Here is a 15,959-nt window from a genome sequence, read left to right on the forward strand (position 1 = left end):
TGCAGCGTAGCAGATAGAGCACTGGAATCAGGAGATCTGTGGTCTTATTTCACTGACCTACTGTGTGACTTTGGCCAAGCCCCATCCCCTTTTGATGCCTCTGTTTAAGCTCTTCAGTGCAAGAACTGTCTCTTTCCGTATGTTTGTTCAGTGCATAGCAATGGGGCCAAGCTTTTAGCTGGCCAACAGCAACCAAAATAATAACTAGTAGTAACCATTACAATTTGTCCTGGTAACCGAGACCCATGAAACTGGAACATTTATGGCAATGCATTGCATCGTTACGGAACCAAGTAAGTTATTGCCAACCTGATATTCAATGCACTAAACCATCCCCTCTCTCACTGGATGACAAAGGAATGACCAAGACAATGATGCAAAAGAAAATACCCAGGCAGAGGTGAAAGCAGTTTTTACACATGTAAATCTGCAAAATTTTCAGCTGGAAAATTCCCACCCCCAACCCTCCTTCCACAAAAATTAGTCTGACAATGGGGTAAAGGATAAGAACAAAATGCACGCTGAAGACATTTTCTCCATTCAGCTCCAATCCTTACTAGGCTTGTAGGGCCCTGGTATGTGAGGCGTTCCTGGAGGTTGGCCAATGCATTTAATATAGATTCAGCAGTTCAATAGGAGATGACGAAGAGCAGAGCCCCCTGTGGCTTTGAGGGCCTCATTTACATTTCACAGCAAATTCTACCCTCCTTATGGGAAAAAAGTTCCTAGAATCCAAAGTTAATTTTCAGTTGGGGTGGGGAAGGGGAGAAATCTTTAACAAAAGATAATATTTGATGTTTTACAGAGGGAGACTCTAGGATTCCCAGGATATTAACTTTCCACAACAGCAGAATTAAACACAGCATTGCAGTGATTGCACAAGCTAAACAGAGGAGCCTTACACATGCTGCTACAGCTCACAAGCAGCCCTGGACTCTGGTCAGAGCCACCTAATGGATAGAGCACTGGACAAGGACTTAGGGTTCTATTCTCAGCTCTGCCCCGACCTGCTGGGTGATCTTGGGCAAGTCCCCTCAACTCTGTGCCCCAGTTTCCCTACCTGTAAAATGGGGATAATAGCACTTGCTTCCTCCGTAAAATACTACTGATGAAACATGCTACAGAAGAACTAGGTATTACTTTTGTTATTTTTAACATGTTATACAGTGAGTGAGAGCATGGGCTAGTACATAGGGCTTAGTAGCCTCATCTCCTGAAGAGGTGAGGGATGATGCAGAGATTAGGAAGAAAGGAACTTTGGTGTAATGTAATTCAAAGCATGGCACCAGCTCATACACCCCACCATCACGCCACAGCTGTGGAATCAATCAACCCAGACTACAATGGAAGGTTTGAACCCAATACTTCCTTTTTGCGGAGGCAAACAGAAGGACCAACCCCAAGGTTCTTGTATGCTGGCCATCTTACGCTGTGAAGGAACGCACATCAGATCACATCAGCAAGGGCAATATCTGAATAGTAGAGCTCCAAAGCAGAGAAACACTATATTTGATACAACAGGGAGGGACACATCAGTGAGCACAAAGTGCTACAATGAGTAGTGAGGGCAACTCAGTAGAGGGCCCTCCTTCAAGTCAGTGCTGACCCCAGTGCCTCAGTAAGATACCAGGGCAGTGCTGTATGAAAGGAACTGTGTGGGCAACTCAGCAGACGGCATTCCTCCACATTAGAGCTACTGATCCCAAGCCCTCCAGAATACTAGAAGGAGGCACAGAGCTACCATTTTTCAGGTGACAAGGAAAATAAAATTCCCATTGCTTATGAGGCATTACAGGTCCCATGGAACTTTTATAACAATAAGGGTTATATCCTGGCTAAATCCCAACTAGGGTAATTCCATTCTGTCTCCCTTAATCCCCTTGCTGTTCCATTTGGATACAGTGCTCTTTGCTCCTGCTCTAAACTTTTGTAAACAGCCACTGCATTCCATAACAGAGATGGCTGCATGTGAGGGGTGGATGAAAGTACCCCATTTTGTGATCTACTGATGGCAGGTGCTTGCAATGAGGCACATAAATCCCACATTGCCAGGAAAAGGTTAATGTGCTGCTACAGGCTCAGTCAGCCCCCTCTGCTATATCTGCAACAGGTGTCAGGCTCAGACGGAGGGGTTAATGGAAAATGGGAAAAGCCCAGCTCTGTTGTGAGTTGGATAGGATGGAAAAAAGACCTCCAAACTCTCACTCTGTAAGAGAAGTCTGGTGAGGAGCTGACTAGAGACGGCTGCCTGCCAGAACCTCCCTGAAGAAAGGTAGGCTTGACACAGAACTACAGTTTTGATTTGCTACCTGTCTTGCCTCTGGGTACTGAGTAAGACTAGTGCAAATAATGCCCTGCCTGAAGGGGGCGATTGTTAAATAAAACCCTTTTGTCTTCTGCACCCGACTGAGGGTACAGCAGTGAGTTGTCATGAGCCCAGGAGTGAACATGGTGCTTTGCAAGAGCTAGATATTATTATTATAACATAGCCACCTCTTACCTATACTTATATGGGTATAGTGAGGGCTTGTTCTCGTAAAGGGCTTCCATAAACTTGGATCAAGACAAAGTATTATCCGCTGAAGAATTCACACAAGGTGCACCAGTTCCAAGCCAAAAAACTCACTTCAAAAGAAACGAACAAGTCTGGCTGCACAAGTATCTACAAATATAAAACCAAGTACACATGGCTCCCCATAAAATAAGGCTGCAAGGATGAAACAACTTAAGCACCAAGTGAACATCCTCATGCTACCACAAAGGTGGGATTAATTACTGTTGCACCACAGCCACATAAGTCAGGATTGCGGCAATCAGTTGCAGATTGAACTTGTGCCCATAGGTGTGAAGTAAAGTAGCGACCACAGTCACAGGGCTTCTGCTTGAGACAACAAACACAAAACAACAAAAATCACCAACCTGGGCTCCAAAAGGAATAAAAGGGAAAACAGGGGTGGAATGGAAAGTGGTTTCCAACTACTTCATCCTGGGCAACACATCACTAAAAGCCCTAATTACTTTTTAACATGCTCTTTATCAGTGATAAAAAATGGTAACATCATGAAGTAGACAGCAGCCCTATTAGCAGTGTCTCCTAATTTTTTATATCCATGTGCAGAATGAATTGTTAGGTGCACCAATATGGAGGTGATGTGTGACACATCAGCTTCATACATGTGCACATAAAAAAATTCATGTGGTGGGGCCAGGGATGAGGGTTTGGGTGCAGACTCTGGGGTGGGGCCCAGGATGAGAGGTTTTGGGTGCAGGCTGCCCAGGGGCTACGGTGGGGAGAGAGTACTCCCCCAGCCCCCTCCCCGCTGCGGCAGCTCCCAGCTGGGGCCGCCTCTCCCCACCACAGCCCTGAGCCCCTGCACAGGGCTTAATAGGCAGCTGCGCAGCCGCACATCTTAGAGGGAATTTAAACCGTCAGCTGGAGTATTTGTATCCAACAAGGAAGGGCAGAGCTGCTGTTTACCTAAGTATGAAGCTCTTTGGGGCAAACCAATACTATGATAATGAAGGCCCTGTAAATACATACAAACACCCAAATCTGTAATGTAAAAAAATAATCACTTTCAGGGCTCCTTTTCCATCATAACACAGGGAAAAACAAAAAACCAAACCACATGAGCACAGTCCTTATTCTCCTTTTGCAGATCTCTTAAAATTACAGCTCCACTCTTGCTGCAGATTACACAAATGCCCTGATTGGAAACAATGGAAATTTTTGAAACAGGTATTTTTTTTTAGAGGGTGCTTTGTTATTTCCTTGCTTGTTCCCATTTCCTGGGAACATTTATTTCTCTGCAGACATCCCAAAGCATAGCAAAAATCACTGCAGGGTTCCCTGTACTGAACCTTTGTTGTTTAGGAGGCAAAAGGCAGTGGGGCCAGGGGGGAAGTCAGAGCATAGTACGGTCCACGATATTGATCATGATCGTGTGCTTAATTGATGTCAGCTCCTTCCTTACCCCACTTTTCTTTTCAGCTGCTAGTGGCTGAGAACCTGCAAGCTAAAACTTTGGGCCAATGCAAAATAACACAGCTAAATTATTACACCACCACCTTGTGCTTCTGTAGTGCTTATCAGCAGATCCCAAGGCTGCCCAGCAGGCCAGTTTCAGAGTCAGGAACAGAACCCAGTCCTCCCGAACCCCAGATCAGTGCTCTACTCACTAGTTCACAATGCTCTTATAATACTTCCCTCCTCCACTGGTAGTCAGGGAAACAGCAGCAATAAATTCATAAAAAGAAAAGGAGGACTTGTGGCACCTTAGAGACTAACCAATTTATTAGAGCATAAGCTTTCGTGAGCTACAGCTCACTTCCTCAGATGCATATCGTGGAAACTGCAGCAGGCTTTATATATACACAGAGAATATGAAACAATACCTATTCCCACCCCACTGTCCTGCTGGTAATAGCTTATCTAAAGTGATTTCCAGCACAAATCCAGGTTTTCTCACCCTCCACCCCCCCACACAAATTCACTCTCCTGCTGGTGATAGCCCATCCAAAGTGACAACTCTTTACACAATGTGCATGACAATCAAGCTGGGCTATTTCCTGCATAAATCCAGGTTCTCACATCCCCCCCACCCCCATACACACACAAACTCACTCTCCTGCTGGTAATAGCTCATCCAAACTGACCACTCTTCAAGTTAAAATCCAAGTTAAACCAGAACATCTGGGGGGGGGGGGTAGGAAAAAACAAGAGGAAACAGGCTACCTTGCATAATGACTTAGCCACTCCAAGTCTCTATTTAAGCCTAAATTAATAGTATCCAATTTGCAAATGAATTCCAATTCAGCAGTTTCTCGCTCGAGTCTGGATTTGAAGTTTTTTTGTTTTAAGATAGCGACCTTCATGTCTGTGATCGCGTGACCAGAGAGATTGAAGTGTTCTCCAACTGGTTTATGAATGTTATAATTCTTGACATCTGATTTGTGTCCATTTATTCTTTTACGTAGAGACTGTCCAGTTTGACCAATGTACATGGCAGAGGGGCATTGCTGGCACATGATGGCATATATCACATTGGTGGATGTGCAGGTGAACGAGCCTCTGATAGTGTGGCTGATGTTATTAGGCCCTGTGATGGTGTCCCCTGAATAGATATGTGGGCACAGTTGGCAACGGGCTTTGTTGCAAGGATAAGTTCCTGGGTTAGTGGTTCTGTTGTGTGGTATGTGGTTGTTGGTGAGTATTTGCTTCAGGTTGCGGGGCTGTCTGTAGGCAAGGACTGGCCTGTCTCCCAAGATTTGTGAGAGTGTTGGGTCATCCTTTAGGATAGGTTGTAGATCCTTAATAATGCGTTGGAGGGGTTTTAGTTGGGGGCTGAAGGTGACGGCTAGTGGCGTTCTGTTATTTTCTTTGTTAGGCCTGTCCTGTAGTAGGTAACTTCTGGGAACTCTTCTGGCTCTATCAATCTGTTTCTTTACTTCTGCAGGTGGGTATTGTAGTTGTAAGAAAGCTTGACAGAGATCTTGTAGGTGTTTGTCTCTGTCTGAGGGGTTGGAGCAAATGCGGTTGTATCGCAGAGCTTGGCTGTAGACGATGGATCGTGTGGTGTGGTCAGGGTGAAAGCTGGAGGCATGCAGGTAGGAATAGCGGTCAGTAGGTTTCCGGTATAGGGTGGTGTTTATGTGACCATTGTTTATTAGCACTGTAGTGTCCAGGAAGTGGATCTCTTGTGTGGACTGGACCAGGCCGAGGTTGGTGGTGGGATGGAAATTGTTGAAATCATGGTGGAATTCCTCAAGGGCTTCTTTTCCATGGGTCCAGATGATGAAGATGTCATCAATATAGCGCAAGTAGAGTAGGGGCTTTAGGGGACGAGAGCTGAGGAAGCGTTGTTCTAAATCAGCCATAAAAATGTTGGCATACTGTGGGGCCATGCGGGTACCCATAGCAGTGCCGCTGATCTGAAGGTATACATTGTCCCCAAATGTGAAGTAGTTATGGGTAAGGACAAAGTCACAAAGTTCAGCCACCAGGTTAGCCGTGACATTATCGGGGATAGTGTTCTTGACGGCCGCCGACGTGCACGGGCTGAAATTGTGGAAAAGCAGCATCACTTGCCCCATAACCTCAGCCATGCGGAACGCAATGCCATCCACAGCCTCAGAAACAACTCTGACATCATAATCAAAAAGGCTGACAAAGGAGGTGCTGTTGTCGTCATGAATAGGTCGGAATATGAACAAGAGGCTGCTCGGCAGCTCTCCAACACGAGTTTCTACAAGCCATTACCCTCTGATCCCACTGAGAGTTACCAAAAGCAACTACAGCATTTGCTCAAGAAACTTCCTGAAAAAGCACAAGATCAAATCCGCACAGACACACCCCTGGAACCCCGACCTGGGATATTCTATCTACTACCCAAGATCCATAAACCTGGAAATCCTGGGCGCCCCATCATCTCAGGCATTGGCACCCTGACAGCAGGATTGTCTGGCTATGTAGACTCCCTCCTCAGGCCCTACGCTACCAGCACTCCCAGCTACCTTCGAGACACCACTGACTTCCTGAGGAAACTACAATCCATCGGTGATCTTCCTGATAACACCATCCTGGCCACTATGGATGTAGAAGCCCTCTACACCAACATTCCACACAAAGATGGACTACAAGCCGTCAAGAACACTATCCCCGATAATGTCACGGCTAACCTGGTGGCTGAACTTTGTGACTTTGTCCTTACCCATAACTACTTCACATTTGGGGACAATGTATACCTTCAGATCAGCGGCACTGCTATGGGTACCCGCATGGCCCCACAGTATGCCAACATTTTTATGGCTGATTTAGAACAACGCTTCCTCAGCTCTCGTCCCCTAAAGCCCCTACTCTACTTGCGCTATATTGATGACATCTTCATCATCTGGACCCATGGAAAAGAAGCCCTTGAGGAATTCCACCATGATTTCAACAATTTCCATCCCACCACCAACCTCGGCCTGGTCCAGTCCACACAAGAGATCCACTTCCTGGACACTACAGTGCTAATAAACAATGGTCACATAAACACCACCCTATACCGGAAACCTACTGACCGCTATTCCTACCTGCATGCCTCCAGCTTTCACCCTGACCACACCACACGATCCATCGTCTACAGCCAAGCTCTGCGATACAACCGCATTTGCTCCAACCCCTCAGACAGAGACAAACACCTACAAGATCTCTGTCAAGCTTTCTTACAACTACAATACCCACCTGCAGAAGTAAAGAAACAGATTGATAGAGCCAGAAGAGTTCCCAGAAGTTACCTACTACAGGACAGGCCTAACAAAGAAAATAACAGAACGCCACTAGCCGTCACCTTCAGCCCCCAACTAAAACCCCTCCAACGCATTATTAAGGATCTACAACCTATCCTAAAGGATGACCCAACACTCTCACAAATCTTGGGAGACAGGCCAGTCCTTGCCTACAGACAGCCCCGCAACCTGAAGCAAATACTCACCAACAACCACATACCACACAACAGAACCACTAACCCAGGAACTTATCCTTGCAACAAAGCCCGTTGCCAACTGTGCCCACATATCTATTCAGGGGACACCATCACAGGGCCTAATAACATCAGCCACACTATCAGAGGCTCGTTCACCTGCACATCCACCAATGTGATATATGCCATCATGTGCCAGCAATGCCCCTCTGCCATGTACATTGGTCAAACTGGACAGTCTCTACGTAAAAGAATAAATGGACACAAATCAGATGTCAAGAATTATAACATTCATAAACCAGTTGGAGAACACTTCAATCTCTCTGGTCACGCGATCACAGACATGAAGGTCGCTATCTTAAAACAAAAAAACTTCAAATCCAGACTCGAGCGAGAAACTGCTGAATTGGAATTCATTTGCAAATTGGATACTATTAATTTAGGCTTAAATAGAGACTTGGAGTGGCTAAGTCATTATGCAAGGTAGCCTGTTTCCTCTTGTTTTTTCCTACCCCCCCCCAGATGTTCTGGTTTAACTTGGATTTTAACTTGAAGAGTGGTCAGTTTGGATGAGCTATTACCAGCAGGAGAGTGAGTTTGTGTGTGTATGGGGGTGGGGGGGATGTGAGAACCTGGATTTATGCAGGAAATAGCCCAGCTTGATTGTCATGCACATTGTGTAAAGAGTTGTCACTTTGGATGGGCTATCACCAGCAGGAGAGTGAATTTGTGTGGGGGGGTGGAGGGTGAGAAAACCTGGATTTGTGCTGGAAATCACTTTAGATAAGCTATTACCAGCAGGACAGTGGGGTGGGAATAGGTATTGTTTCATATTCTCTGTGTATATATAAAGCCTGCTGCAGTTTCCACGATATGCATCTGAGGAAGTGAGCTGTAGCTCACGAAAGCTTATGCTCTAATAAACTGGTTAGTCTCTAAGGTGCCACAAGTCCTCCTTTTCTTTTTGCGAATACAGACTAACACGGCTGTTACTCTGAAACCAATAAATTCATAGTAATACTAGTAGCTAGCTCTAATAGAGCAGAGTCAGTGGCAGACCAAGGAACAGAACCCAGGTCTCCCAAGTCCCGGTCCAGTGCGCTACACATGCATCCTCTCTATTAAGCCAAAATGGGGCCTGGATAAAATGAAAGAGTTTTTCTTTTTCTACCACCAGAAATCAAATCCAATAGTTCACTGCACTCCTGGCTTCCTGCTCTGCCACTGCTACCTCCTGCTCCCCACACCCAATGGCAGGCTCCCACCAGGGGTTCAAAATTTTGAGTGCTCAGTGGTCCCTCCATAGATCCAGGTCTTCATCCCCCGCTGAAAGACAGACAGACATACACCCTAACCACAAAACAGCAGTCAGAGAGGGGCCTAACAAGACAGAAGAAAGAGAAAGAAAAAAAGTGTGCTGTGTTTGTCTTTAACAGTGAGACATTTGTGTTTTACCATGAAGCTCCCTCTTGCAACATAGGGGAGAATGCCCTCTCTCTGCCGTACCTTCCGCGCACGGCTGTTGGTGACAGGGAACTCGCTGAGGCTGTCGTCATCATTGCGCGGGTCTGGCAGGCTGCGTTTCTCCAGGGGGTCAGTCCTCAGGAGAGCCTCCAGACTGCTGCCATCCTGGGAGATCAGCCCCTCTTTCTTTAAGGTCTGATCAGTATCTGTAGAAAGGGGAAAGAAAATTATAGCCAAAAGCTAAAAAAAACAGAAGTAGGTTCTCCATGCTACTAGGTCACAATTATACCACCAAATCAACTAATTGTGTGCAAGGGAGAAAACACATCCAAGGCATTAGCACAATTTGGAGATGTAATTAGGACCTGTCTACACTGTGGGACAGAGTTACAATGTCAGGTATCAGGAATGTTGCAAATGAGTTCTGCAATATACTTGATTCTGTAGCACAGATGGGACCCTGAACTGCACTGGCACTCTGAAAATATCATTACAGTTCTTCTAGTCCAGTGCCACGATCTACCTGCCATGCCCAGAACCACTTACTCTAGGATCTCCACCATCCAACTGCACTGGATCAGAACAATGGGTCAGTCTAGCCTGCTACCCTTCCACTCCCTGTAATGCTGAATCAAACCAATGGACCCATCTAGCCTGGTACCCCACCCCCTATCCCACAATGCTAGATAAGACCAATGAGCCCATCTAGACTAGTATCATCTCTCCAATACTGGCCATCAACAAATGTTCCTAAGGAAGATGTACAGGTTTCAGAGTAGCAGCCATGTAGTCTGTATCCACAAAAAGAAAAGGAGTACTCGTGGCACCTTAGAGACTAACAAATTTATTTGAGCATAAGCTTTCGTGAGCTATCGCTCACTTCATCGGATGCTCAAATAAATTTGTTAGTCTCGAAGGTGCCACAAGTACTCCTTTTAAGGAAGATGTACTCCTTCCAAAATACACAATTATGCAACAACATTTATGAGGGAGGGGTATTTTCCCCAAGACCAGATGCTTAGTAGTTGGCTTAGATCCCAAAGGACAGTGGATCTCTCCTATGTTTATCCTACCTTGGTGCTTCCCACACTGGTCTAGAGACCCACGGGGTAAAAAACTGGGGAAAGCTGCAGAACACTGATCTACTCCAATTCCCCACTGAAAAGGTGTCCATGTGGGGTAAAGCAACAGGCAGCTTCTTCAAACATACATTCCCTCCCTGCTCCTGCAATGGTCCCAAATCAGCAGCCCACAGGAGCAGCTCAGACGAGTAGAGCTAGCAGTTGACTGCTCAAGTTCTCGCTACGCTGAGCTCAGCCATGAATGCCACAACCCATACAATGCCAACAATGGAGGATTTCTACCCTAGCTGGTGTAACTGTGGCATTTATGGAGCTCAGTAATGTCAAGAGGTTATTTCTGACCATGCTCTATGCACAGTATGGACGTGACATGGGTGAGGCTGCATCGTCAACCCGAGAGAAGAATATATAAATTCAGAACTGGAAGGGACCTCCTGGGTCATCGAGACCACTCCCCTAATATCACAGGCAATAACCTGAGGTGAAATAGCTCACGAGAAGAGCCTAATAACTGCATTGCGAACAGAGATCAGAGGGAAGGGAAGGGTCACCTGGTTTGATGGAAGGGAAGGAAAGCCTTGGATCCTCCGGCGGGTGAGCACGGCGTTTTTTCCGCCAACGGCGAGCTGGGTAGGAGTAGAGCTGACCAGAGGCTAAACCTTTAAAACACAAAAGAAAGCCTGAAATCTGATATTCTCTGACAAATTGATGCCACAAAGCGATGAGTACAGGCACTGCCTGTGGAAATCAATGGTGACTGTGGCTAACCCCAGCACCCCTCAGGATAAGACCCTAAGTTATTATTAGTATTACAGTAGCACCAAGAGGCCCCAACCAAGATCAAGGCCCCACTGTGTTTGGCACAATCATATAGCAAGAGAGTTCCTACCACACAGATTTCAGAGTAGCAGCTGTGTTAGTCTGTATCCGCAAAAAGAAAAGGAGTACTTGTGGCACCTTAGAGACTAACAAATTTATTTGAGCATAAGCTTTTGAGAGCTACAGGTCACTTCATCGGATGCATTCAATGGAAAATACAGTGGGAAGATTTATATACACAGAGAACATGAAACAATGGGTGTCACCATACACATTGTAACAAGAGTGATCAGGTAAGGTGAGCTATTACCAGCAGGAGAGGCCTTCTGTAGTGATAATCAAGGTGGGCCATTTCCAGCAGTTGACAAGAACGTGTGAGGAACAGTGGGGGGCGGGGGGGGGGGAGAGGAGGGGAAGAAACATGGGGAAATAGTTTTACTTTGTGTAATGACCCATCCGCTCCCAATCTTTATTAAAGCCTAAGTTAATTGTATCCAGTTTGCAAATTAATTCCAATTCAGCAGTCTCTTGTTGGAGTCTGTTTTTGAAGTTTTTTTGTTGAAGAATTGCCACTTTTAGGTCTCAGAGTAACAGCCGTGTTAGTCTGTATTCGCAAAAAGAAAAGGAGTACTTGTGGCACCTTAGAGACTAACCAATTTATTTGAGCATGAGCTTTCGTGAGCTACAGCTCACTTCATCGGATGTAAGGTCTGTAAGCGAGTGACCAAAGAGATTGAAGTGTTCTCCGACTGGTTTTTGAATGTTATAATTCTTGACATCTGATTTGTGTCCATTTATTCTTCTACGTAGAGACTGTCCAGTTCACATTATTACTGGAATTGCAGTAGCATCTAGGAGCCCCAGTCATGGACCAGGACCCCATGGTGCTAGGTGCTGTACAGGGTAGAACAAAACACTGGTTCCTGCCACAAAAAGCTTCCAATCGAAGTATTATTTTTTCACCCCATTTTGTCGGTTTTGTCCTGTGATACCAAGACTGCATGCTCTCTGGAGCAGGAGCTATCTTTGCAGCTTGTCCACACAGGTACTAGCACAGTGCGGCTCTGATTCTTGATTGTGGTCCACAGGTAGTAGCATCATATAAACGCCATCACACACATTTCTTTTTGCAGGTTAGGGGATGTCAGGGCTTTCTCTGCGTTTCCTAATACAGAGTTAGGTTCTAAGACTAAATGTTCCAACATAATATTCCTCATGACTTAAACAAAGTTTGTATTGTCAAAGAGCTGTATAAAATAACACCACAATTTACAAAGGAGGTCAGTATCACTATACCCATTTTAGAGATGGGAACCCAAGATCACCCAACAAGCCAGCGGCTGAGCCAGGAACAGAACCCACGTCTCCCGAGTTCCAATCCAATGTTCTAGCCACTAGGTCACACTGATCCCACATGTATTGATGAGATCACAAGTTACAGTTCTGATCCCAGGACACCGAGAACCTGAATATTTTCTCAAGTTCATAGCAGGTTAGTACCAGAGTCAGGCACAGAAACCAGCAGCCCCAGTTTTCAGTTGCCATGGTTTATTAAGTCACACTCTCTACTCAGAGACAGGAAGGGAACCCAGATGTCCTAATTCCCACTCACCTTGCTATAGTAACTAGACCCAACTGGCTTCCAGAGTTGTGACTAGAATCCAGGAGTCCTGACTACCAGTTTCCTGGCTCTAACCACTACACTCCATTGAATACAAAAGGTCGCTGAACTTATTCATGCAAGACAATAAACAGGTAGGTCTTCAGCACTGTGCATGATGGAAGATAGGTGCAAAAGCAGCTGAGGAAAGATAAGAGAACTGTAAAAGAAATGTACTCCTGTTACTTTGAGGCAAACAGCTTCTCCATCATTAACCAAAACCAAAGAGCCTCCCCACTCCTTCCTCACCTGAACACTTATAAAGTACAGCAAGCGTTATGCCCATGTACCACAGGGTGAATTGGCCCTTTAAGGGATTTCGTCTTAGCCTCCACCTGTGACTTTTCAGATAGGACACCATCTTAGGCCCTAACCACCATCAGCCACACCATCGGGCTCGTTCACCTGCACATCTACCAATGTGATATATGCCATCATGTGCCAGCAATGCCCCTCTGCCATGCACATTGGCCAAACCGGACAGTCTCTACACAAAAGAATAAATGGACACAAATCAGACATCAAGAATTATAACATTCAAAAACCAGTAGGAGAACACTTCAGCCTCCCTGGACACTCAACAACAGACTTAAAAGTGGCAATTCTTCAACAAAAAAAAACTTCAAAAACAGACTCCAAAGAGGAACTGCAGACCTGGAATTAATTTGCAAACTGGACACCATCAAATTAGGCCTGAATAAAGACTGGGATTGGATGGGTGACAACAAAAACTAATTTCCCTCTGCTGATACTCAAACCTTCTTGTCAACTGTTTGAAATGGGCCACCTTGATTACACTGGCCTCATTAGCACTATAAAAGTGATTTTTCCTCCCTTGATATTCACCCCTTCTTCTCAACTGTTGAGAATACTCCACTTCCACCTTAATTGAATTGGCTCGTTAGCACTGACCCCCAACTTGGTAAGGCAACTCCCATTTTTTTCATGGGCTGTGTATTTATACCTCTCTACTGTATTTTCCACTCCATGCATCTGATAAAGTGTGTTTTAGCCCATGAAAGCTTATGCCCAAATAAACTTGTTAGTCTCTAAGGTGTCACAAGGACTCCTCATTGTTTTTGCTGATGCAAACTAACATGGCTACCACTCTGAAAAAAGAAACAAGCAGTTCTCTTAATGAGGAGAACTGAAAGAGACCACGGGTCAGGGAAAGGACCTGGAAGGCATGTTTGCCACACAAGGTAGAGGAAAGACTTGGCTAGAGATACCTGCTGTGCAGGCAGCAGCAGATGCCCTAGGAGGGGCCAGGCCTGCCTTGACTGATGTTGAAATCTGTTTGAAAAATTAATGCATCCCTGGGAAAAGGAAGTTAAATACTGAGACTTTGGGGAGAGCTTCACTGACACATTGGCTGGTGAGCTGGCCTGCTAGTTTACACAAGAGTGGTTAAGCTGAGGCAGAGGGGAAGTCTGGTGCTGGCTTTGGGGATACGCTATTGTACCATAACAGCAGAAAAGGCCCTACCTGGGCCTCTGTGACGCTTCTCCATCCATATGTAGCAGTTGCTCTGTGCCACTCCGGTCTGTGAGTCTAGGAAAGGCAGCCGGACGCTCCTCTCAGCGCACAGCCTGGCGTTGTAGTTGTGGCACTGCTCCATTGCATCTTTGTAATATTGCTCTCCAAGGCTGTGGGATGAGGAAACAGACACCATGTATTAGTTATTAGGATTCTCTTCCTAGCTGCCGTTGCTGCTTGCCTTTCCTGGCACTTTCTACACACCTGTTTTTAAAACTCTCCTGATGCTCTGGCAGGATAGGATGTACCAACATAAATATCGGAGCTAGACCTTTGTAAAAGATCTGTAGCCAAGTCTGAAGACAATAGAACGGCTGGAGCCAAGCACTCGGGACCACTGACATAAACCATTGTGATATATTTTGCTCTTGGCGATTTATATCCCTACTGCAGGACTTCCCAGATAACTATTTAGGAACACCTACCTCAGGACTTTGCACCATCAGACATTCTATCACCACTATGTAGACAAGCCCAATCAGACTTTTACTAGAATTAACATTAGGGAGCGGACCAATGACCCATACAGATCAGATCCCTACAAGAACCCAGCTTCCTCGGAGGTATCTGGAATTACTCCAAGTGTGATATACAACAATCCTTCCAAAGTAAGGATTTCAGACTGTTCTCCGAAAGCTTTTGGCATATTTTCCTCAAGCTGTTTACACTGAATAATGTTCTGCAGGAACCACAGAGGCTTCCCAGTAATTTGTATCAGAGCAATTTGTAATGGTTTTTTTATTTTATTTAATATTATTGTTATTAGTTGTCAAGTTGCATAGCATTCTAAATCCCAGTAGTGTGGATTTAATGCTGGTGAAAGTTACCAGACTATTTAAATCCCAGGATGGTGGCCAGAGTCAACTGTTGGCTCCAACCCTCTCCTTCCCTGCCCACTCTCTTTGTCTCAGCTTCACTCCACACCTGCCCTGTTCCCCTCAGTCCCTTCTCCCTTCACTTTTCATTTAGATGACCTCCCCAAAATTAAACTCACCTAACAAAAATAGTGGAACATGCTGTTTGCTGACATCCCTTCCCCGCCTATCTGATCTATTTAGATTGTAAGCTCTTCAGGTCAGGAACTGTCTGCTACTCTGTATTGACTCTGGGTGCAGTTCCCCTGGGGACTGTATACTACCTCCTTAGACACCTTTGAGGAGCAGCAGGCACTGTTTGGGCTTCTCTGTTTGCTGTCCCCCTCTGGTTCCCTGATTTTTAACATTTGACCTCACTTCCATTCCTGTTGTCTCCTTCGCAGTCCCATGCACTCACCTGTGGCCTCGGCCTAGTGATTCCTCCCCCTTAGATGGGGGGGAGGGGCTTTTAATTTTGGGCAGGTCTAGACTCATTTGTCCCAGTACCTGCAAAGAGTATTCTATGTTTGTGCAGTGCCTAGCACAACAGGGTTCCATTCTTGGTTGCTCCTTAGACACTACCATAAACAAACATGATTAATTAAGAGGCCCACCCCCTCAGATGAGGGACATGCTGCAGAGCCCAGCACTTACTTGATTACAGGGTACAAAGTATGAAAGGCAGGTCACAGGGTCAAAACGAGGGATCTAGAGGGATGCTGAGAAGAGAACATCAGACCAGCCTATTTGAATCCTCAGGAACAGTGGACAGAACCCACCAAGAACAAAAGACCCATCCTCTAGACGAGGGAAGTACCATGGGACCTAGAAATTGACTGAATACAGGGGACAAGTAAAAAAAAACAGGAATGGAGATAAAGGTCAAAAGGTACATAATGAGGGAACCAGATAGGGACACAGAGCAGAGAACAAGGGACCAGGTTGACACCCCTTGAATCTGAAGCCCTGTTCACCAGGAGTATGAGCAATGGAAGCTGCTCAAAGCCAATCACCGCTGCTCAACTCTGGGGACGGAGATAAGTCTCCATGGCTCTTTCAATCCTTGGCATTTCTGCCAAGA

The 15,959-nt window shown here is 45.7% G+C and overlaps 1 protein-coding gene across 6 annotated transcripts in view; it reads right to left on the minus strand.

The window, feature by feature from the left end:
- The window catches only part of DPF2 (double PHD fingers 2), a 45,712-nt gene that overhangs the window by 21,977 nt on the left and 7,776 nt on the right, over positions 1–15,959 (minus strand). For 4 of the 6 annotated variants that reach the window (XM_073351849.2, XM_073351848.2, XM_073351851.2 and 1 more), the window contains exons 2-4: positions 13,974–14,134; positions 10,561–10,668; positions 8,970–9,133 (exon numbers count right to left, since the gene is read on the minus strand). In XM_073351849.2, the coding sequence (XP_073207950.1) occupies positions 8,970–9,133; positions 10,561–10,668; positions 13,974–14,134 (433 nt within the window). Of the gene's footprint in view, positions 1–8,918; positions 9,134–10,560; positions 10,669–13,973; positions 14,135–15,532; positions 15,715–15,959 lie in introns of all 6 variants that reach the window. The other 2 variants (XM_073351852.1, XM_073351847.2) reach the window with 2 other exon arrangements.

This window comes from Lepidochelys kempii, chromosome 7 (genome assembly GCF_965140285.1).
Source record: "Lepidochelys kempii isolate rLepKem1 chromosome 7, rLepKem1.hap1, whole genome shotgun sequence".
In the NCBI taxonomy this organism is placed as follows: Eukaryota; Metazoa; Chordata; order Testudines; family Cheloniidae; genus Lepidochelys; species Lepidochelys kempii.